The following is a 23,912-nucleotide window of genomic DNA, read 5'->3' on the forward strand; positions in this document are numbered from 1 at the left end:
GTTTTTCCTCCTGTCTCTGCCAGTATGACACCTGTTTGACAATATTTGAACAAGCACGCTAGGAACAGGTCAGTGGATCGTTCCCCAGACAGCTTGGTGTTGGGACTAGGACATTGCTGAAATCAGCCCCACTGCTTGCAACTCATTAGAGACTTAAAAATAGCTCCTGGGGTGAAGGGAGGCTCACAGAAGGCCCATCCTTTCAGCTGGAAGATGTTACGTGACATTTAAAGCGGAAATGTTGAAGAGCAGAACTGCTCCTGCCTTTGGGGTAGATTGGAATTTGAGACATCCCTAGTTACCCATGCACACTGACTTTTCTGGTTGTTATGGGCTCTCTGCAGCTCAGGAAAGTAGGTACTATTCTTTGTTTTCTTTCTGGCTTGCAAAATGGTCGAATGATTAAGTGGTTCTTTTCTTTCTGTTGCTTTTCTTCCCTTTCCTTGTAGGGATATTGCTGCCAGGAACTGCCTCCTTACCTGTCGAGGGCCTGGGAGAGTGGCTAAAATTGGAGACTTTGGAATGGCCCGGGATATATACAGGTAGCAGAGCTAAGTCCAGGGTATCTGCAAGTGGAAGCTCGCTAAAATGAGGGAGGAGCAGTATTTGTGCAGGAGAGCAGGCTCATGTGCTGCTCCATGTAACCCTAGCAAAACGAGAGTGGAAGGATCCCACGCTGCTGAATCCCAGCTAATGCTTTTTTGGAGTTTGCCTTCACCTGTAGTTTAACTGTGCTCTGGAGACTTCTCCCACTCCTGACAGCTTTCTTCTGGGTAATGAAGTCTGATGGTCATGGAAGGCATTTTTCTTCCCTATTGTACTCTGTCCTCAGTTTCTTGTCTTTACTTTCTGCACAGCGAATGGCATTGATGTGCCCTTTTGTTTTGTGGTCCCAAATCATTATGAGTTTAATCTCTCTCCTTGATACTACCCCTGCCCCTTTGGTGTGGTGTCATCAGTAAATCTCTTCAATTTACTGCAGACAAAGGAGGAGGGTGCAGAGGAAGGTCAGGAAAATGTAATCACCCAAACTGGAATTCAGCCAGGACACGGGGTTAACTACTCTGCTCTTGCAAGAAGTGCCAGGAAATCTTTAATGACCGGGAGCAGTCAGGGGTGCAGTTTGAGATCTCATCTTCCAGATAGCACCTCCAGAAGTGCAGCACCATGTCCTGCTGTGCTGAGGAATTGATTTGCCTGTGACTCAGAGGAAGGAATACCTTGTACTCAGTCACCCGCACTGTTTATTCCAGTGCCTCACCTTCTGTTTTTCCTGCTCAGGGATTCTCCTGTGCAATTACTAAGCCAGGCCTGGCGCTGCTTAGCTCGAGATCTGACAGTATCACAGCCTGAGGTGATGCAAACAGAGTCTAGCTTCAAAAATGCAAGTGTATCAGAGGTGCTTTTTTTTTTTTTTTTTTTTTTTCCCCCCCCTCCTCTTATCTCCCTTCACAAAGAGCCTCCACACTGCCCTGCTGTCAGGTGGGACTCTGCTGGGACAAAGTAGCATCTGTCACACTCACACAGTCAGCACAACCGGCTGCCAAGACGAACGCTTTGGTGCTGAGCTTTCAAAGGTGCCTTTGAAGTCAGCACATGTTTCTGTGTCCAGGAATATCCTTTGTAGGCTCGGGCTGTGTAGTTAGGAACAGTGATACCAGCTTGAACGAGCAGCCTCCTGGAGCTGTCAGCAGGATTTGAGGCTTGTACGTTTTATTTTAAATGACGATGACACTAAAGGACTGATGTAATTCCTGTCTTGGGAGCACCGGAGGTGGTTTTTGTACTACTACCCCAGCTCTAATGGCCAAGCATCCTCCTTATCAAGCTCTTACAAAGGGTTTTGGATTTCACTTGCAGTGCTTTAGACTGGATACATGTGTGACAGGCTTTGTTTATTTTTGTTGTGATCAAGATGACCACATGTGAGGTGAGGTAGAGATCTTGCTGTGGCTGAAAAGTGCAGGAGGATGGCTCTTCCAGATGCAGTGTATCGTGTGACTAATTCACTAAGAATATGCTCACAGATAGGGATAACTTCACCAGACTGGGCCTAAAGTGAGGGAGATTGGAGCAGTTCTGCCATGGTCTGCCCATTTCCACTGGTTTTGCGTGAAGGAATGGAGCTCTTCAGCATCTTCTCTGCCATGCTGTTTCACCTAAATTAGTCTCTCCTCTGGCTCATAATTTTAATACTTGTAATTATAAAAAATCCCAAATTAATGTCATTTTCTGAATTCTTGGCTGAGTCTTTTCGTTTGTTCTTCACAGAGCCAGCTACTACCGGAAGGGTGGGTGTGCAATGTTGCCTGTCAAATGGATGCCTCCTGAAGCTTTCATGGAGGGGATATTTACATCAAAAACAGACACATGGTGAGCTTCCTTTCCCTCTCTGTCCAGTCTGTCTGTGTTGTAACGCTTTTTGTCAAGTGTGACTACTTTGTGAAAAAATACCTGTTCTTGTTCATTTCTCCTTTACTGAAAAGATAAGCTGGGTCTTTCAGAGTCAGTAATCTTGGAGGAGACAAGGGAACAGAAAGATCAGATCTGTGCAAAGGCAGGTGCTACTGGGGAGGTGAGCAGGCAGGGAAGGGAAGTTGAGGCAGATGCAGGCGCTGCTTTGTTGCTATGGGGAGGAAGGTATGAGTTCCACACTGAGGAAAGCAGCACGGGAGACTGCAGGTGGGATCCATCCTGCCAGTGAGGAAGAAGGGCATCACATAGTGTGGCTTTCATCTTTCTCCTGGCCTGCAGCAGCACTGTGAGCTCTTGAGTTGCTGGTGGCCAGAGGAGGGGGAGGGAAACTGGTGAGCAGGAGGCAAGAGCTCAGGGCATGTGGAGGGGAAGGGGCAGGTGGTCAGGACACAGATCCTGAGTGAGCCCCAGCAGGGGGGTGGAGGTACACTCTCTCGTACAGCTGAGCTGCTGCCGGTCTCAGCACCAAGCGGAAGAGCTTCCCATTGCTGCACATAGCTCTTTACATTTTTAATCAGTGTACTGGGTCTGGCTGAACTGGAATTGGTTTTCCCCTACAGCAGCCCTCATGGTGCTGTGGTTTATGCTGGGAGCCGGCAGGGTGTTGATAGCACCCTGGTGTTGTGGCTACTGCTGATCAGTGCTCACACAGCACCAAGGCTCTTTCTGACATTTTCCCCAGTGGGACGGGGTGGGCAAGATCTTGGGAGGGGACACAGCCAGGACAGCTGACCCAAACCGACCAAAGGGATATTCCATACCATATGACGTTTGCTCAGTATAAAGCTGGGAGAAAGAAGGAAGGGGGTGGGGTCACCCTTGGTCATCCGAGGCAACCTCTACGCGTATTGGAGCCCTGCTTCCTGAGAAGGCCCGACATCACCTCTCCATGGGAAGTAGAGACTAAATCTGTTTGCTTTTGCTTCCGCGCGCGGACTTTTGCTTTGCCTTGCTTATATTAAAACTGCTTTTGTTTCACCCACAAGGGTTAGTTTATCTTCTTTCCCCTCTTTACCCTATTGAGAAAACAAGGGGAAAAGGAGGGGGGGGAAGTGATAGAGCGACTTGGTGGATACCTGGCATTTAGCCAGAGTCAAACCATCACAGTCAGTAAGACTGCGATTTCCTTATGCAGCTGACCAGATGAATGCTTTGGAGGGGGCCCTGTCCCAGCCGTTGTCCCCAAGGCTTTGCAGGCCACAGCACACAGGCCCACAGCTGTGGTGTTAGCTAGGCAATGTTTTATTGTACTCTGAGCTACAGATGGGGGCTGCGAGGCTCAGAGCATCAGTGGGGAATTGCTGGCATGTTATTTCACACCGGATAGCTTATTCAAGAGGAAAAGTTTGTCATAAGTGATCAGGCCACTGCTCCACTCAGTCCTGTCTCCAGCAGTGGCTGATCTCAGGAAAGCATTCACATTTGTTATGTCTAGTTGAACAGTGCTGAGTACAAGGGCAAAGCAACCGTATGTACCTACCTAAATCATAAGCTTCACTCGCTTAACAGTCAACTACTAGTGTTCATTAGATTCCAAGTCCTCCATTACAACTGTGCAGCTTATTTATGTTTGAATCCTGCGGAGGTGATTTCCACAAGCTGCCGGAGCACAGACTGCAAAGAGCAATGCTGACAGTGCTGCACCCAAGGGCACTCCCCTCAGTGATGGCCATTCCTGTATCCTTCACTTTCTTTTCCTTCACTTCTGTATTCAGGTCCTTTGGCGTATTGCTGTGGGAGATATTCTCTTTGGGATACATGCCCTACCCTAGCAAAAGTAACCAGGAGGTTCTGGAGTTTGTCACCAATGGAGGAAGGATGGATCCACCTAAAAACTGCCCTGGCCCTGTGTATGAGATTTTAACTTTGATATATTCATGCAAATAAGTTTCTGTTTCAAATGCTGTTCTCTAGTCAAAAATTAATGACTTCTAAGATTGATGTTATCGTAGCTGATCTGCCTTATTGGACTTGAGTGCCAGTGACTTGTCTACTATGGAATTTTTCTGTCTGTTTTGGAGAATAATTCAAGGCCCCTTTGAGAAGTACTAGCCACCGCTTGTTTGGTCAGAGCTGGTGCAATATTTCTGTGGGAATATTTCTAGGGAAAACCAGGCTTCCTGCCTGCCTTTAGTGAATTGTCCAAGGGATTTTGGGTGGGTGAGTTATTTCTCTGATGTGCTGTGGATTTCACCCCGCTGATGGCCACATGTCAGTGGTTACCAGTACATCAGTTGTCCAACTCTGGGGAAGTCAGACCACTCTTATTTATTAGAATTCAGAGTGGTGATGTGTGCTTATGGTTTCTAAGCTGCAGTGACCAGCTGTTATGTACCAACAGGACCTGTCATTTATGAGCATCTCCTGTTCTGCTCTTTCAGCTATCGCATTATGACCCAGTGTTGGCAGCACCAGCCTGAAGACCGGCCAAATTTTGCCATAATCCTGGAGAGGATTGAGTACTGCACTCAGGTACTTGTGTTCATTTGTTTTGAATGAGATGGATGGAGAGGGCTGTTCTTGAGGAGCAGTCTAGGCAAGCCAGAACACGAGATGAGGAGGCAGCACTGCATTACTGCAGTCAGCAGTCCAGGGAGGCTGATGTTGGCCCAGGACTGGTGACTGGGATATTGACCTCATCAGGTGGCTGATCCTTCTTGTCTTTCACTGCTGAGAGGCACAGGCTTACACAGCTTTACAAGTAGCAGATCTGTAGCTCTGCTGCTGCTTATAAAGGCACAGATTCCAACAAGAGGAAGAGCTAAGACAGGGCAGCACTCGTACGCACTTCACGTGCTTCAGGTCAGCCACTCCGTGCCAGGGTTAACCCTTAAGACATGGGCAGCGCTGAGCAGAAGAGGTCCTGGCCCAGAGAACCCTTTGCAGGTGCCTTCTGCAGCTGTCATCAATTTTCTGAACCTGACCACGCTGGAGAAGGCAGGCGGAGACAGCCATGCTAAAGGCGTGGGGATCCCAAGGCAAGGCAATGGGGAAAGGGTGTGGCTGGCTTTCCAGGCTGAAATCTGATTTATTTTTTACCACCTTTTATAGCTTATGAGGAGTGGAGTATTTTGGAAAATGGTTTGCAGCCTGCATCAGTGCAGGCTTCTTGTGTGGCCTCACAGTTATTTGCCTCAGTCCTGCTTTCCCTTGCTGGTTGGGAGGCTTGGTCTGTTTTTCATGTCTGTTTGGACCCTGGGACTGGGAGGCATTGTTTTCTGCTATCTACAGCTTGCCATGGCATCTAGCAATAATTAAAGGTTGCCCAGATCACCACATTTTCTTTCAGTTTAATTTTCAAAATTGCTTAAATAGCTCAGAACTGCAGTCCCTACAGATTTGGGCTTCAAGGGGTCTGCCAGTATTGCCTTCTGTCTGCATTCCCATTCCTCCCTCATCGTGTAGAGGCAATACTTTCATGGCTGAAACTTTCTCAATATTATCTGAGAATGTTATGAACTTCGAGATGATATAGATTTCAAAACAACATTCCCACAGGAAATTTGGCTGGACATAAAAAATGTTTTTCATTGGTTTTGTGCCTTTGCTGTTCTGTGGTGAGTTTTAGGGTTGCTTTTTTGTGAAGAGTTCGATTTTAAGGTTGCATCTCACAGCTAACTGCATTTTGTCAGCATCCTCTATACATGGAATGTGGGCTCTGGGTAGTGGGGATGATGCTCTGCGATCATGGCATGACAGCCATCGGATGTGTTGGGTTTTTAATGAAGTCTGAGTATGCGTGATGGTAGCAGACTTTGAGAAATTTTTATTGTTCTCTCCGGCAGGATCCAGATGTCATCAACACTGCTTTGCCAGTAGAATATGGCCCATCAGCTGAGGAGGAGGAGAAGGTAGCGATGCGCCCTGACGATCCAGAAGGAATTCCTCCTCTCTTGGTCTCCACACACCAAGACAGAAAGGATGACAAACAAACTCTGCCATCTCCACCACCCCTGCAGTCAGCCACCACTGCTGGAAAGCCTCTAGGGAAAGTGGGAGCCTTGGAACCACCAGTGCCAGGGAAGGTGCAGTCAGCCTCGGCGGGGGGACACATCAACATGGCCTATGCCCAGTCCAATCCCCCTTCTGAGCTGCACAAAAGCCGGGGCTCCAGAAACAAGCCCACCAACCTCTGGAATCCAACCTACGGTTCCTGGTTTGCAGAGAAGCAGGCCAGCAAAAGCAGCTCTCTGCTGGAGAAGGAGGTGCCCGAGAGGGAGAATGTGGGACAGGAAGGAAACTGTACTGTGGGGCCCAACATTGTGACTGGCAGGCTGCCAGGCTCTTCCCTGCTATTAGAGCCATCTTCCCTAACAGCAAGTGTTAAAGAAGTGCCTCTCTTTAGGCTCCGCCACTTCCCCTGTGGGAATGTCAACTATGGATACCAACAGCAGGGCTTACCCTTGGAAGCCTCCACGCCACCTTGTGCGAGCAGTTACGAGGACCCTGTCCTTAGAAGCAAGAGCCACATAACCCAGCAGGGGCCGTGAGAGCCCTCGACCCTCTTGACTTTTCCCCCTGTGGCCCCTGAGCCTTGAAGAGATGTCCTGTTACCCAATACACCATGAGCAAGGGATCTGACAGCATTACCTTCCATTTTGTGCCAACTTGCTCCAAAAGTGCCACCCTCGAAGCTGTAACTTCAACTAACCCGAGCGGCTTCAAATCACCGGAGCCCCCGAAACAGTAAAAGAAACAAGGGGGAGGGAGGATACAGGAAACAGATGTTAACTGCAAGGCCCAGCTGCTGTTGCATCAACTCATACGCATGGTTGTTGTCATGCCCTTCCTGTGAGCTTTTCTCAGTTGTGCGTTCTCTGCTTAAGTGTCAAGCCGCGGCTCACTGCCTTGAGTGTTTCATGTCTGGGGTTTTCTGTGCCAAACTTGTGGTTGCTGTGGAACACCTAGAGATCTCCTGCAGCTGGCAGAGATTGTAGTGGGTTTGGGGAGAACATCCTCTAGCCAAACGAAAAAAAGGATACAACAGCACAGAATGGGGACGTGATGGCATCATTCCCAAGTTGTGTTCCAGCTACAGTCCTGTCTTCGAAAGTCCTTGAATGCACAGCATTTGTGAGTGTGTTGGCAGGGCAATAGAAAGACACTGGTCATACTGCATCGCTTGAAAGTGGGAGGAGAGGAAGCACAGAGGATGGGTGTAGATGCTATGAGGCATTCCAGGGGGTGGGTAGGGGTGGGGCTGTTTGGCTGGGGGTTTGTTTTAGTTTCTTTTTCCCGTGCTTAAGCACTAAAACTGAGTAAAGCCCTTTAAAATTCCTTGTGTCCTACAAAAGTAGGATTGTCCTTCATCAGGAACTTGTGCCTGTGGAGTGGAAGCAAGGTGAAGTTTCAAAGGACCATGGTTGTGAGAGAACTTTTCCCCATGCCCTGAAAATGGACAGCCACCTGCACACCTCAGAGGTTTACTATAGCCTTTGACATGCCCCATACAAACAACAACATAAAGGCGGAAGACGACATTATGCCACAATCCGGATGCCAGATACTGTCTCTGTTTGAAGGGTTTAGAGCCCTTGTTCCTTTAACAAAATACATGTACGATAGTGGTTTAAAGACAAAACACCGCATTGACTCATTTTGTACACCTTGTGCATGAAAAGTATTCCAGTTAAGTGTATTGTCAAAACATAGATGTAGGAAATAATTCATGTGTAAAGATGTACATTAGTAACTTCAACTTAGGGTTGCAAGGAGGTGTTTTAGCATGAACGCTAGCTAAGAAGGCAGTGCCTATCTCCATGGAAATGGGCATACTGGAGCATCAGCAAAGGAATGTGGAGGCGTCCTTCAGTCCAAGACTCTTCATTTCAGTGATGTGACCCTGAATGTGACCCTGGATCCAAACACTGAGGTAAGCTTCCCACCGTCATAAGGGAACAAACTGGAATCTGCATATACATATTCCTGACCTTTGAGATGTGCAGATTGAAACTGGAGGGTTTGGTTTGGACCACCACCCTTGGAAAAAAAACAAAAACAAACGAGGGGAGAGGTAGTGTGCTCTCCTAACCTGCCTTTCCGACATCTCTGATACACAGGACTAAACCTCTTTTTTAGATGAATGCCACAGTTGTGTGTGGTGGTTGGTTAACAGGGCTGTGCTCTCGTGTTGAGAAGTGTGAGTCAGGGGCTGCTCCGAATTTTGTGTTCGTCTGCTGGGATCCATCGCGGGGCCAGCGAGGGTCACGCTTCGGTGTTCTGCTGCTGCACGTAGGCTTCTTCAGCCTGAACTCGAAGAGTATTTGTGATCTCCAGGGTTATTAGGCTCGAAGCTCTTGTCCTGAAATAGCCACTGGGAGGGGTTCTGCCCAGCTTAGGGCTGTGTTATGTCACACTGGTCTCTAGATCAGTAACCTCAATGGGATAGTTTTCCAGAGTCTCAGGAAAGCTGATTAATTCAGGAGGTAAGCACTATCAGAACAATTTCTTACACTAGTATATTATTCATGTATAATAGCCATTTTTCATTTAAATATTCCAGCTTTCTCATTTTCAGAAGGGCTGAAGCTCCTCACTGTTTTGTTTTGGTCTTCTCTGTGTAGGAGCACACTCTGAGGTTTTGCTGCCTTGCCTCTTAGGTGTTACTGAGGACAGAATCTGACCTGTATACTGATGAGTGTTCTTAAAGAATACGCAAGAACAAAAAGTTGCGAAGTTCATGATCTTTAACTAGCTGAAATTATTAATTCTTGGATCTGGGGCAGCAGCTCTGATGCTGCACAAATGCAGATAAGCTGCCAGGTTATGGTGTTAAAGGTAGCGTTGCTAAAGAAGCTTTAAAAGCACCAGCAGCAAGAGATAATTATAAGTTTGTGGAGGTGAAGGGCGAAAGGCAGGCTTTCCCCAGCCACAGTGATAGCGTGATGACTGCCCTGCAGCTTGTGCTGTGCAGTTGTTTTATCATAGAATTTCAACTGAAATACTCTTACAGAATGGGAGTTGTAAAAAATAAAGGAGCTAAACACATTATTGTGTCTTACCTATGGGGTAGGTGAGGAGATAATTCTGGTCAGGGTAAATGGTGAATTACTACTGAAACTCTCCGGTCTGCTGTGTACGGTGCATTGAGATAAATACTGTTCAGCACCAGCGGCTGGTTTCAAAGTAAGCTTCCTTCCTGTGTCTCCAGTGTAAAATGTTTTGTTGTGGGGTTTTTTTTGTGTTTGGTTTTGCTGGTTGTTTTTTTTTTACATCTGCTCTCTTAACTCTTGGGATTCAGAGGAATTCAGAAATCTAGTTTGGGCTTGTTTTTAATGTAGAAAAGCATAACATCTCCGAGCACGTTTAGAGCATTTATTTTGGTAATCCTGTGTGCTCTCCAAGCACAGATCCCAGTTTGCAAAAAAACAGTTTGTTTTGTAAATAGCAATGCCAGTCAAATATCACCGCTCAGAAGCAAGGGTTGGCACATTTTCCTGTCCTCTTTCTTAGAAAACAAATAATGCCATCAGTAACAAATTATTTCCATGAATTAATTGCCTGGACCAAGGGCTGCTCTGCTACTTGTGCATAGGCTGCATCGCAGTTGGTTTCCTGCTCATTCTGAAGTTGCATCTTCAAGCATCTGCCCTGTTGACAAAGCATTGCCAGGATTTCAGTGGCAATGCAAGGTTTTATGTGTATCACTGGGATGGCACAAAGAATTGCTTAATACCTGTTTGTCACTAAAATAACAATGCTCAGGTACTACAACTTACTACACCAGCTCAGATTAGCTGCAGGGCTGACCAACATCATATTTAACCCATAAGCATGTCTGGGGTGGCAGCAGCTTGTTCAGTGAGGTAGGAAAGAAGCTTCTGTGAAGCGCTCTCCCAGGGACAGGCCAAGAAGGGCAGAGGGAAACAGCAGGAACTCGGCTCTGTGTGCTGGGGTGAAGGCAACAGACTGCAAGGGGTGGGGTGGCTTAACATCTGCACAAAAATATACTTCATAGGATTTACCTTAGCATTTCTCTTACAAGGTCTGGAAGTGTTGAGTGTTCCTGTTTCTTCTGTTCCAATTTCTAGCTGTTTCACTCTAGTGCATGTCCTAAGCTGTGGACCATTACCAAGTGCGTTTTGTACAGTCACGAAGTAGGAATTTTTAATTTCTACATCTAGAAAGGTTCACCTGTTCAGTTCTCAGAGCTGCAGGGAACAGCAGGGGCTTAAGGCACCATGAGCCCACCAGCCCAAAGCCCCCTGGCCTGTGTAAATCCCAAATTCCCTTATTAAACCCCTCCACGCTAGGCTTTGTGTTGAAGGAGAAAAAAATACGACTTGTTTTCTTTTTTTAATATAGTTTATTGAGACAATGTAAATTTTTTTAAGGAACTTGTTTCTAAGACTGTTAAATCTTTTCTGTTGTTGTTGACAATATTTACATTCTGGTCTTATGTGTCTTCCTCACCCTACAGTGGAAAAGCGGGAAGCAGTGTGATCTACAGGATGTAAAGCACGACTGGGAAAATCCTGTGCTACCACTCCATACTCTGAAAATGGCTTATTTCCATGTGGATGCTCCCTGTTTCCTATAGGTGTTAGGTAGGTTTCTGATGCTGTAAGCTGCTGACGGTAACCGAGGTTGGGATGCCTGTTTATCTGCCTTTCCAGTTGTCCCTTCATCTTCTTTTTCGCTACTGAACCTTGTTTCTCCATCGTGTGCCTGGAAGTGAAGCGAGACAAGAAGTGCGGGTGGTTCTGCTTCCTGGAGGAGCAGGGGAAGGAGTGGGGCTTTGCAGGGGCGAGGGGAGGTACAGGCAGCGCGGGCTGGCAGTGCAAGGGCTGCGTTACCGTGGCCGAGTCGGGCTTTGGCCATGGTGTGGTACGGCAGGGCCGCTGGCTGCCCCCCGTGCGCTCACACAGGCCGCGGGCTCAGCGCGAGAGCAGCGGCAGCAGCGCTGGGCGCAGCCGTTCACACGCTGCGTGATGCCAGAGGTCGGAAACAGGCTATGAAGGATTGAACTTTGCATGTCTGCTCCTGTTACTGAGCCGATCTTCTGGATGAGAAGAACCTTGACATAGGAATAGCATAAACCAGCCTTTCACAGCAGCAAAGACACCACTGCTTGTCTGTCCCAAAGTTAAACCCATCACAGGAAAATGTCTGCATTGTCTGCATCTGGCTTCTTTTAGTAACAAGCTTCATTATAAGAGTGTCTGTCTCATGTACAGCAGTTTATGCAACATTGTTTATAAAGGAAGGGCCTGTGCACTTCAGGGATACTATGAAGAAAAATACTAATATATGGTCATTGAGTATTTTGTATTGAATAGTGTATTTGTATTGTAAACAAGTGTAGTGAACCACAAGGCATGAAGACAAATAAAATGACTGTAGCTGGCTTTCTCTGTGTTGGGCTAATGACTGGATCAACATCACAGGGAGGTCTTTGGACACAGATTCTTACTTGATGAAGTTACAGAAGTGTGCAGGTACACTGACACACAAAGGAGCAGGGGTGGTGGTGAACTGACACAGCTGCTCTTCTGGCTGGCAGCAGCACATTGGCACTGTGTCATACCTCCCACTTTCTTACAGAGAAAGGCACCATTCCCTCCATTATAAACCACCAAGGTTGGCTTTTACCTACAGGGAACCGGCCGGTATAAAAAGAGAACAAAGTATACAGCGCAAGAGAGCAGTTGCGTGTTTTTATTTCTAAATGTTTATATCCTAAGACAGCATTTGTCTTTGAATCTGGACATGGACTTATAAGACCTACTCAAAGCTGTATTTTAATACTGTGGAGTGCCAGTATTGAGCACTGTGACAAACAGGGGAAGAGGCAGCTCCTGCCCTGACATGCTCATTTTTTTCCCTTCCCTGTACCATCCTTATGCCAGAGGTAATTGCTTTCTCAAGGAGCGGTCATCGAAATTAGGACTAATTTAGCTATAAACCCAATCCTCCTTCACTTGCTTATCCACATCTTCACTGTCCCACAGGGTAGTGCTGTAGTTTAGTTATGATGGCTTGTTTTCCTGAGCAGGTATCTGGCAGGCACCTCTCCTCTTTCCCCCTTTCCCTCCCTGTTCTGTTCCTCCGTTAACTGAAAAGGGGGATCTCCTTGCTCATCTAGGCATAGAGGTAGGTGCTGGACAGCCACCACACACTGGTTTGGATCAGGTGCTGGCTGGCAATCTCTGTAATCTCCATTTTTTTCCAGAGCTGTCTGTCTGCAGTGAGGCAGGAAAAAGGATGCAGGTGGTTTCTCTGCTGTGTGGCTTTCAGGGACACAATTTCAGTTTCCACCTGGTGTTTGACAAGGCTTCTGCAAAACGTAACCTCTGTAAAGCCATGATGTAAAGGCTGGACTTGCCACCTATGCAACACTCACAGGTAACAGAACTAACATGTTAGAGAAACTAGGTTAAGTCATGCAAACTGCAGGGCCAGTTTTGGATCCATGCGCCTCAGGTCTTGCTGGATAGCAGCACTTTAAAAGCATGGGCTCTCTGCCCAGAAAACCATTACTGTTGACAGCTGCAGAACAATCACTGAATCCAACTGGCCTGAACTCACCAGAAATGAATTCCCCATCCTGGGACACCTCAAGTTCTCCTCCTCCTCCTGTCACACCTGTGACCCCTCTTTTCCAGCCAGTGTCCAACAAAGCTTGGAAGATTTCATTACCAAGAGCACTGAAGAGGTAGGTACATTTTTCTGAAACTGGACCCCAGAGACATGCAACAAGGACAAGTCTGAAAGTCTGCACAGGCAGCACAGAATTGCTGGGTAGCATCTCTTTATTTATTTATAAAACAGATATTTTATTTATACGGTTTATAGGAACTTTGGGGATCATTTGTCTTTTTTCTAATGAGTCTGGGGCTGTGATCATACACACCTCAGCAAAACACCTAATTTCAAACTTCACTGCCAGTTATTTTCAGATTTTTTTTTTTTTAATGACATGAAGTGTCCTCCTGCAAGAGTTGAGAGAAAAGGATTATGGCAACTTACCTTGGATTTAGGGAAGCACAAATCTCTTCACATCACCAACTTGAAGACAGCCATCAGTAATCCCTTGTCGAATGGAGGGACTGATTTATTTCTGTGTCAGGCTGCATAAATTTATGGTGCTTCATGCTTCCTCGCAGAACATTCTTAGCACTATCAAAACAGCTCCATACTAATAACAGTCCTGACTTGCTCCTCTAACCTACAGTGTTCTGGCTGAAGGCCAGAGCCTTCAGGAGAAGTGTGCAGCTGGCTGAAGCTGAAACTGAAGGGCAAGCACACTCCAGCACTGCTCCAACAGTACCTATGCCCTCTACCCCTCAGACAGGATTCAGTGAAGTCTTGAAGGCTTTGCTAGGCCTTTGCCAGGCCAGAGACCCCCCTTCCAGCTGAACTAGGTGTAGCTACAGAGCTGTGGAAGGGGCAGCCTGACCCCTTTGGTGAAAAAAAAAAGAATTTCAGTGCATCAGAAAACTCTTGGAAAGAAGTTATTCTCATGTATTCTTTCATCTCTGTAAGACAGGCCACACAGAAATGGTGTGACTATAACAAACTGCCTGAGATTGCTGCCTTCCCACACACTTACTCCCCTGCGTACCTCCAGCTCCCCATCAGATGAAGCAGTTACATCCATTCCATCTTGCCAGGCAGGAAAAAACAGCATTTCTGATAATGAGTGTTTCATCACAGGAACTAAACTGCCCACCCAGGAGCACAAGGCTGGGACAAACCAGTGAAACGTGCTGTACAAACGCTTCGCTTGGCAACAGGCAGTGCAGTACCGAATAGCTAGAAGATATAAACACTGCTGGTTTATATTCTACAGTTGCTGATACATACTGCATCCTGGTCACCTAATGTGTACGTGAGAACAGAAGTGAGAGGATGTATGTTCTGTAATGACCTAATGAAAGTTCTTTTTGCCATATTGTTCACCAGGGTTTCATTTTACTAATACCAGCAAGAAATAGATATTGGACAAAGTAAAGTTCAGTACATCACTGAGTATCTGCATCTTCAAATATAAAGCATCCATATTTTTTTTACATTCAAAATTTACAGCTTTTATATTCAATTAAAAATTCCCATAAGTACATTAGAATACAATATGCATTATTTTAAATACAGCTCAGGAAAAATAGCTACAGCAATATTTAAAAGAAGGTAACAGCAGCAGAATTCTGTCTAAAAATAGGATATTAAGATGTAATTTAAAGTGTCACTTCTTCAAGTAGGTAAGAGAGCAAGCAGATCATTTAAGAATAAAATTATTGTTCTGGAACACAAAACCATCCTGATAATGTTTACATATGCTAAGCAATTAAAATACATTATATGTTTAAAACATGGACAAAATATTAGCAGTTTTAAAAGGCTGATATGCAGGTAATGTCACATCAAGGTGTGTTACAATGCTGTACCTAAAACTATCCTTAGTTTTATCATTACTCTTACAAAAAATTTATACTAGAAACTGTTTCAAAGGAAACTAAAAGAAACATGTATCACAAATGAATTAAATAACGTTAGCAGCTTGCTTGAAAAACCTGCATATAATCCATACCACTGGCAGGAATTACCATGCTGTATTTATACAGACTTGATATTTATGATGAGGCTATTATGTATAGTTCTGCTCTGGGATTATTTGCATTTAAAAACTGTGATACTCACAGCCTGCAGCACACCAAACAAAAAAAGTTTAAACTTGAGGGAAAGCTCTCGAGGAGAGCGCAAAGTGCATTATTTTAAAGAGTGCTTCTTATATGTAGCTCTTTCTACAAATGCATACCACAAAAAGTGCTTTTTATTATACAGGCTGACATACAGCATATTTGTGCTTTTTAAAAGGCTTTTTATTTAATTGCTGCTGTTCAGGAGGATAGCCGCAAATACTGATCAGCCCTTTTGCGTTCCAGAGGGGAGGAGAGGGAAAGACGAGGAGGGATCTGAATGATAAAATGTAAAAATACTTCGCAACTGCGTGAAAAAGGGGTTTAGGTTTTGGGTTGTTTTGTTTTTTTTTTTTCTTTCTTATTACTAGCAGCTGGTATTGGAATTGACAAAGTGCCTGGTAACCAGACTAATGTCACTCATTAAGCACCTCCTCTGTCAAAAGCAGGCAATTGCAAAGCATTATCAGTACATTACTACATGGAGGAAAATCGTTTAAATACTGCATGAATCACAAAGCAACTTTAGAGAAGGTTGGAGATACTCACATTCTCTAACTGGTAACATTATTCAAATAATAAGCATCTCAAACCCAAGATACTATTGCAATAACCTTCCCAGGCAAGGGCTGTTTCAGTAAGAGAAACAGAATAGTGGTTTTACTTATTAATGTGATTGAACTTCTTTTATCTCTTTTTTTAATATATATTAAAATATATATTATATATACACACACATACATATATATATACTTATATATGTAAAATGCAAATGCATATTTAATAATTTAAAAATGTTTGCCTTCTAGATGGGGTTCTTGTGTGCTTTAAAATACTTATTTTATATGTATGAGCGCATTTTGGCTCAGCAAATATCATCTACAAGTTTTGCCCCGTTAATCCCACGATAGGTTACTCTGCTGGGTCGAACTAAGACCCCGTGGTTCAGCTTACAGGTGAAATAGCGCTTTTCCCCCACAGAGCCATCATTCTTTCCCTTGGCACTCCTGAGTTCAAGTCCGAGCCATATCCCTGGCGCAAAGTCTGTCGGACCAATGTACCTTATTGTCCCCATTTCATTGGAGCTGGTCAGAAGCACCTGAGAGCCTTCGTGCAGCTTCACTGGTCCCTCAGTGGTAGGTGTCATGGTGTTGCTCCAGCTGCGCCGTAACACAGAGCTCTTGGATCTAGTTAGAAAAACAAGGGGGAAAAAAACCAAAAAAGGGTCTTGTTTCTACAAAACACCCAGGGCAAATCTGTAATTCAGGGAAGTGCGTGGAAAAAACCTCAACTCCCTTTTAAAGAAAAAATTTGGTTTTGATCTTGTGTCACTAGCAAAACATGTAATAGCCTTAACAGGCTAGTACATCTGGCAGTCTGAAACACTTGGAAATCAATTTCCTTTCACCTGATGCTAAGATCTACAATACCTGCCATAGGTGATAGTGCTGGTACATTAAGCAGTACTAAGCATCTCATTTGGGGTTTGCAAGAGTTCAGCCAAAACAACTTTCAACATGCAAGCACCAGTCAGGATCACCAGGACAAAGTGAGCCCTTTAACAAGACCCTCGGAACTTCACCAAGCTGTGTGAAAATAAAAGAATTTGGACAAGCTGCAGTGATGAACGACTGGAAAACAATTTTAATGCCAACCTGAATTCAAGGACTGTTCTCCTGGATATATGCAGGGAAATAGTCTACTACTGGTTCATTTAGAAGAAAAAAAAAAAAAAACGAACATGTAAAGGTTCTAGATACTATACACGCATAAAGATTTTCTTTTGAACAAGAAACAGTAAAGCTAACAGCCAGCTCACCCAAATGTTTTAAACTCAAAACACTCACCTAACAAAGGAGTTTCTTCTGTTTATCTCCTTTTGTGAAGATGCAGATGTGGTGCTTAAACTCCGTCTAAAACCTAAGTGCAAAGAGTAATACTAAAGTTGTGTATGACTTCTTAAAAAAAACAACAAACCACAAAACCCCTTTATGAACTCGTATCTTTGTGTGTTTTTTTTATACTGCTTCCACTATACTTGCTATACATTTCCAAATTGGAGGGAAGGACAAGGGATGAAACTTCTCATGAAAGTAAGCATCCATAACTTGTTCAAATTTTTGGAGACATAAACAAAATTAAACAAACCAAGCAAGGGTAATTTGAAGCAGCCTTTTCAAAAAGCTTAGGTAAGGAAAAAGAAAAATAACTACTTCAAGTATCTCACAAAAGTTTTAGTAATTTCATATGGATGCCCCCCTATACACATCAATTCCAATTTAGATTAAGGAGCAGGCTCAGATTATAGTTAACTCCGATTAGAATGCAACACAGTAATAAGGGAAGAGTGTCAACAATCTTAACTCTGACATAATTATTTCTGCCAATATAGGGCTAATAACAACATAGTACTCTACAGTTCCTTCTGCAGGCTATGTTTATAGGAAGGGACCAGCCAGACTCTTGGTTGCCATTTGGTTTCCTTGAGAATCTCCTGTGCTCCTGGAGAAGCGGCCGTTGTGCAGTGGGTTCTGGCTGTAGGCTGGTAGGCAGCCTGCGGTAGGGTACTGAAGCCAAATCACAGCGTCTTACGCTCCTACCTGGAAAAGCGTGATTTACTTTACTCAATGAAGTCTCTGCGAGAGAATCCAGAGAACCCGTTAGTCTGAAAAGCAATAACACAACGAAGAAGTCAACTCAACTCAACTCTGAACAAACCTACTGCTGGAGTCCTTCTTGTCAAATGTTGATGAAGTGCTGATTCTTCCCCTTTTCCATCCACCCCCAAGAGACACTAACATTTCAGCTGCAATCAGGCTGGTATGTAAGAGGGGCCTGGAGCAATCTACTTTATTCGAGTTACTTGCCTATTACTCAGCAAGAGAGCATGTATAATTTTGAGGCACGTTCTTTAACAGTTTGCCTGAACTAGGATATTCAGGGAAAAAAAAGCAAAAACATGTCTGGCAGAGTAACCAGATACAACTGCCGGAGGAAAGAGCACAGTAATCCTCAAATGTTCTTCCTGAAGCCTAACAAAGAGACTACAAACAAAGTGGTGGATGCTTCGGTTCTTCTGTGCAGTCAGCTGGAATGAGAATAGTATTTCCAGTCATGTCCAAGGGCAACTTCCTTTTATAACCAAACTTAGCTCAGTGCATCAGGATTGGGTCATGAAAGGAAGCTTTAATGAACACGGACTGTATCAGAAATGGAGGCCCTGGAACGAAACAAAGTGGCTGCAAGAGAAACAGGGAGCTGCACTTCCAATTTATACTCTGCTTTCAAAAAGCTGATCTAAAACCCACCAGATTTTTAATGGAGGTTATAAACTTCCATTAGCAGAAGAAAACATTTATTTCTCCCATATCTGCTGCCAAACTTTGTTTCCCACTGGAAACATATTAAGAAAGCATTTGGCAACACAAACATGACAACAGCTTCAGTGCTTACCTCTGTACACGAGATGGTGGTGCAAATATACCGTATCTGGGAAGACAACTGAAGTACTGAACACCTCCCACGGAACCATCATTCTTCCCATGAGGCTTGTCCAATTCAATTCCACACCAGAATCCTACATTTCAAAACAGCAAAATCATGGTATTTTGAAGAAAAGACCACAGGCTTTTCTTCATCTAGACAGCTGGCATTCACCCACACCAAGGAAAACAGTTTCTAGTTAGAAACTGCCTAGATAATAATAGTAAATATATAATGACAAAATAACTATCTATGTAACTATGCAAAATTTATATCTGAATAAATCTGAAGATAACTATCTCAGAATTTTTATATGCTTTCAAGAAAATTATTAACATCTTAATATAGAAAAGATAAAACCTTTGATCTATATAATAAAGCCAAGCAGAACATTACTGAATATAACAGTATTTGACAAAAAGAGAAAGAAAAGAGCAGCAATGGTGGTTCAAGTTCCCCTCTTTAGTCCTTTGACCACATGGTTTATGCCTCATCTGAGATCATCAACAGTAAAATTAAAGTTTTGATATTAATTCATTCTTTCTCTCCATCTAGCAAGTTATAATTAATACAAATTGCAAGGCTGGTTGTACGATATTGAGAGAAGGGTGTAAGAATCAGAACTGGCCAGCAATTCATCTCGTACAGAACACTGAATAGGCATCAAGATGTTAATAAGCTTGATCATTCATAACCTGTGATAAATGTGAGCTAATTATGTAAAGGTGCTAAATTTCATACTCCATTAGCAGTCCTTATGCTATCTATCCCCAAAAGATTCAAAATCTAATTCAAGTCACTTGGTACTAAGGCACTGGATAAAATGATAATTCTAATTATCAGCTCAAGAAACTCAGGAATGACAACTTATGAATTAGAAAGGCTCAGTATGTCAGAAGTTCTTCCCTTCCTGTTTTTAGAATTAAATAATATGATCTGCATTGCAGCAAGAGAAAGAAAGTTTGGGTAACTTCCAGAGCTTTGATACATATTAAAATTGAAATACTTAAGAATGCATCTGTTACATTTTCTATAAATTACTGGTTTTGCAAACGGTTAAGATTTGTCATTCTTCCATCCTCACTTCTTACAATACCATGTTTTTTTCAAAAAAATTTTGCTCCCTAATTTGGAGTGGAGAGGAAGGAGACAGACAATCAACCAGCTTTCCAATTTTACACTTGTAGTGTATTTGGAAAACCAGTCCTTTTCTCATGGTTTACTTTGTAAGCACCAACATGAAGGTAAGAGTGATCACGTTAAAGTGCAGAATCTGTTAATTGCAATGTCTTAAGGACTGCCTACAATGAAACTGGGGAAAAGTGAAAAAAGTATGTAGCTTGTACCACAATATCGCATTCTGTCATTCTAGGGGTTTTTTTAAATATTGATGCCCCCAAGTGTCAAGACAGAGTATTGCCGTTTACGTGTCGGTCAAATGGACCTCATGTAAACTAGCTGCTTACACCAACACTTACCGACTGTGTGTGCATTACTCCTGCAATAAGAACATTATAGATAAGGACATAAAGAACATAAAATCTGGTTACAAAAAAACAGCATTCAGAAATTAGTTTCCAGAATTTAGAATAACTCGCTTCCATTTGAAAACGCCTGGCTTCAGCTTCACTGCAGTGTGTTTTTAAGCAAGGAGAAAGGAGGGAGAATCTGCAAGGGAGGATGAGAAAATAGTGGTAGTGTTTGGGGCTTTTTGAGATGCTTGCAACTTTTCATCTGTCCTGTGACTTAAACGTTTGTTAGTTAAGATTTAAATATTCATAATTACCCTTTTAAAGATGCCAAAGTAATAAGAATGAGACAGGTATATGACACAGTAAGAGTACCAGTACTGCATGAGATAAGCTCTGTCAAAAAAGCTTACTACAAAAAGAAAGGAGTAAAGAAATGCATGTGATCTTTAAATAAACTATGGAGACTAAACTGAGGATTTTCAGAAAGCTTTGTAACAATACCTACAATTTCAATCCTACCTTTCAAAATATTTCTCCTAATTAATCCATGTTAGTGCACAAGTAAAAGTCACATTTTAAACAATTAGTTTTTTTACTTTAATACAACTGCCAGGAAAATATTCAATGAAACTTCTGGGAGAAAGAACTTTGAAACACACCAGTAAATTAAGAATTTTTTTTGGAGGGAGTGAGGAAAAAGATGGAGTTCTTTTCACATTCATGAGCTCACAGGTAAGCTACTCCATATTGATTCTACAACATACACAGAGAGTACTGCAAATACCTGGTGCAAATTTTGTCGTTCCACAAAATCTAACGGTGCCTGTTCTCTGTCCTACCACCAGTACTCTGTCTCCAACATGAATTTCTCCTTCATCAAAAGGATTTTTTCTCGTAGCCGGAGAACTATACAACCCTGGTCAACAGAGGAACAAGATCTGAAATTAGTATGATTTTATCATTAAAATTTAATTATATCTTTAAAATTTAAGAAAGTCTTCAATAGTGAGCCAACTGATTGGTAAATAGAGTACCTATCTTTAACATAGTGTACCTTTAACACATGGCACCACACAGCAAAGTTTGCCTAGACAAAGAATTGGTTTTCTTCAGCATGAAAACTGTGGACTACAGCCTTTTCTCTGCACTTGAAAGGTACAGTGACCAATTATAAGAACGGTTTTCCTCCTGAAGATGTTCTAAAAAACTTTTTTAAAGTTGCCAAACTGAAGTTTATGGTTAAACTACTTTCCAAGTGTCTGTCTAGAACTATCTCAGATTCAGAAACAGCACAAGTAGTTCTATATAAGTATTCAATACAGCAGTGATTGATCTGACCTGTGACAATACATCTCAGTAAACCAGACCATACCAGCACTAATTTTAGATGAGGCAGAAGACACTCTAGTCACTGCCTTTTTATTGCTGCCAGTCGAGTTCCGCTTCTTGGAGTAATTCCGTTTGCCTTCCAAGGAGGTAGTAGAAGAGGAAGAGCTGCTGTACCCAAGAAAACCTAAAAGTCATAAATGGAAATAGTCCTTCAGAGACCGTATTCAGAAAAAGACAGATTAAGCAGAAGGGAAAGCTTCTGTAAAAAGGAGGTTATTTGTTCTCCATAGTGGGCAGAATACAAAGTAAAGAGACAAAATTAGAAGTTGTTAAGCAGCATTTGCACAAACACCTGTCAGGAATGACATAGGTGCATTTGACCCTGCCTTGGGAATAAAGTGATAGGTGAGTGCAGGAAGAGGTCTACAAAAGCCCCCTTCTTTATTACTCAATGAAAGTTCTTCTAAACAGTTATAAGCATATTTATTAAAACATGGAAGCCTTATTACTAAGAGATCATACCACCACACTTTCAGCATCCAGCCTGTTAAAGATCTGATGAAACATGGAAGGAAGGTGGCATTATTTGAGTGAATTACTGTCTGGATTAAAGCCTACTATATTCCATTACATACTGTATTAATATTAAAATCTGTACTATAAAATAAGAATGGGAAATAAATCAATTTTATCTCCATTTGCAAACCCTGATGTCTGAACTGTCCAATAAGACTTATGTTCATCTTTCTTCTCTTCTTTTCAAGGCTCTCCCAGTCCTCCCCTTTCCTACCCGCTTCTGCCCAGAACGAAGCGGGATACAGCAAGAAATGTCTATGTCTCAGTTTCTCAGTATGAAAGATTAAGATAATATTGCTTATCAAACTCTTCAGAATTCTGAGAGGCTTCATTCATTAGTTTTCACAAAGCACCTTGATATTAACACAGGGTTAGCGTGTTCAATATAGTTTAATCCTCCAACTTGGCAAAACAGTAAAGAACTTCAGAAAGGCAAATAGAGTGGGTCAAAGCAAAAGCTTAGGTATCTGGGGACAGAAATCTAAAGACTCTCTGGTACTGGCTGCAGCTATGATACAATGAAAATACAAACTACTAAAATAAATGGTGACTAAACAGGCAAACTTCAGCTCCCAAGTCCAAGGTATAAATACACATGTGCATTTGCAAACACATACGAGTCCATATTTAGAAGTCAGTCCAGTGATGGATTCACCGGAGGTTAGACCACCTTGCACTTTAACATGAACGCAACAAAACTGCTGAAACTAAACCACTTCAGACACTTCATGAGACACTGCATTTTGTGGGAAATCACAGGGTAGGAGAAGAAAGAGCAGAAAGGACTTCAGCAGGTTGTCTAATCCATTCCTCTTCCATCACGCAAAACAACTATTTGTTAGATCACTCCTAAGAGGTGAACGTTTGACCTGTTATTAAAGACCTCCTACCACGGAGATCTCAGGGTTTCCTCAGCAATATATTTCACCGCTTAATTATTACAGGGTTTTTTCCCTCCTAATATAAAACCTAAATTACCACAGTTTAAACTCAAGATTTCTTACTCTTCTTACACATGCAGAACCTTGTTTATCCCTTTAATCTTCTATCTTTTTAATCACACAATCACAAATTCCAACAGTCTTTTCTCCTAAGTCATGTTTTACACCTCCAGTTATTGCAGTGACTTCTCTGAAAAATCTCTCCAGTTGACCCACATCTTTTTGAAGTGCAGTGTCTAAAAGTACATGCTGTGATTTAGCCAAGGCCTTACCTGTGCCAAGTAGAGCATCCAGGTCGCTTTGTGTATCTCTCAGATGACACTCCTTTTTATACATTCCAGTATGTTTCCCCCTTTGCAATGCCATGACACAGATGGCTCACCTTTACCTTGTAATAATAGCCCCGTGTCCTCTTCTACAAATTGTTACCGGACACAGCATTCCAGGGTATCCTTATACAGTAGCTGACTGCTTCAGCCTTGCTAGAGAACTTCATAGTTGTCCTTTCTCCTCTCCATGTTCCCCACCACTCCGCCCCAAGAGCTTTCTTCTAATTTGTCAAGGGGTTTGGGGGGATTTGGGGAATAAAAAAAAAAAAAAAAAAAAAAAAAGACAACAGACCCAGCACAAACTCCAGAAAACCCCAAGCTGAAGTAGCCTTCTTATTTGACAAAGAATCACTGACAGCTACTTTCTAAGTTGGATGCTGGATTTTCCTAAAGATTTTCCTAACCCACTAAATCCCAGAGTAAGGATTCACTCCACATCACTTACAGCCTGCAAAACCATTGGTGTCCTATTAATTGCAGGTATCACATCGTATCCATCAAACTGAGACACTGTACTGCCAATTCATTTCATTGGGTGACCAGAACCTGAAGACCAAGCCATTAAGTGCCCTCCATAAACAAAACGTTGGAAACTTCTGTCTACACAAGTATTTTAGCTCATCTCTGAAAAAGTATCATATAGGACAGTGCTTAAATACCTTACACTAG

The 23,912-nt window shown here is 43.1% G+C and overlaps 2 protein-coding genes across 8 annotated transcripts in view; one reads left to right on the forward strand and one right to left on the reverse strand.

Moving 5' to 3' along the window:
- Window positions 1-11,822, forward strand: part of ALK (ALK receptor tyrosine kinase) — a 242,825-nt gene extending 231,003 nt beyond the window's left edge. For all 3 annotated transcript variants that reach the window (XM_026845712.1, XM_026845713.1, XM_026845714.1), the window contains 6 exons: window positions 450-542; window positions 2,272-2,373; window positions 4,191-4,325; window positions 4,857-4,947; window positions 6,261-8,347; window positions 10,895-11,822. In XM_026845712.1, coding sequence (XP_026701513.1) covers window positions 450-542; window positions 2,272-2,373; window positions 4,191-4,325; window positions 4,857-4,947; window positions 6,261-6,965 — 1,126 coding nt within the window. In that variant the 3' untranslated portion in view covers window positions 6,966-8,347; window positions 10,895-11,822. The remainder of the gene's footprint in view (window positions 1-449; window positions 543-2,271; window positions 2,374-4,190; window positions 4,326-4,856; window positions 4,948-6,260; window positions 8,348-10,894) is intronic.
- Window positions 11,823-13,208: 1,386 nt separating this feature from the next.
- The window catches only part of CLIP4 (CAP-Gly domain containing linker protein family member 4), a 32,683-nt gene continuing 21,979 nt past the window's right edge, over window positions 13,209-23,912 (reverse strand). For all 5 annotated transcript variants that reach the window (XM_026845244.1, XM_026845241.1, XM_026845242.1 and 2 more), the window contains 6 exons: window positions 21,441-21,581; window positions 20,853-20,984; window positions 18,567-18,690; window positions 17,714-17,778; window positions 16,961-17,033; window positions 13,209-16,300 (listed from right to left, as the gene is read on the reverse strand). In XM_026845244.1, coding sequence (XP_026701045.1) covers window positions 15,979-16,300; window positions 16,961-17,033; window positions 17,714-17,778; window positions 18,567-18,690; window positions 20,853-20,984; window positions 21,441-21,581 — 857 coding nt within the window. In that variant the 3' untranslated portion in view covers window positions 13,209-15,978. The remainder of the gene's footprint in view (window positions 16,301-16,960; window positions 17,034-17,713; window positions 17,779-18,566; window positions 18,691-20,852; window positions 20,985-21,440; window positions 21,582-23,912) is intronic.

This window comes from Athene cunicularia (assembly GCF_003259725.1).
Source record: "Athene cunicularia isolate RWA chromosome 3 unlocalized genomic scaffold, athCun1 chr3_part1, whole genome shotgun sequence".
Taxonomy (NCBI): Eukaryota; Metazoa; Chordata; class Aves; order Strigiformes; family Strigidae; genus Athene; species Athene cunicularia.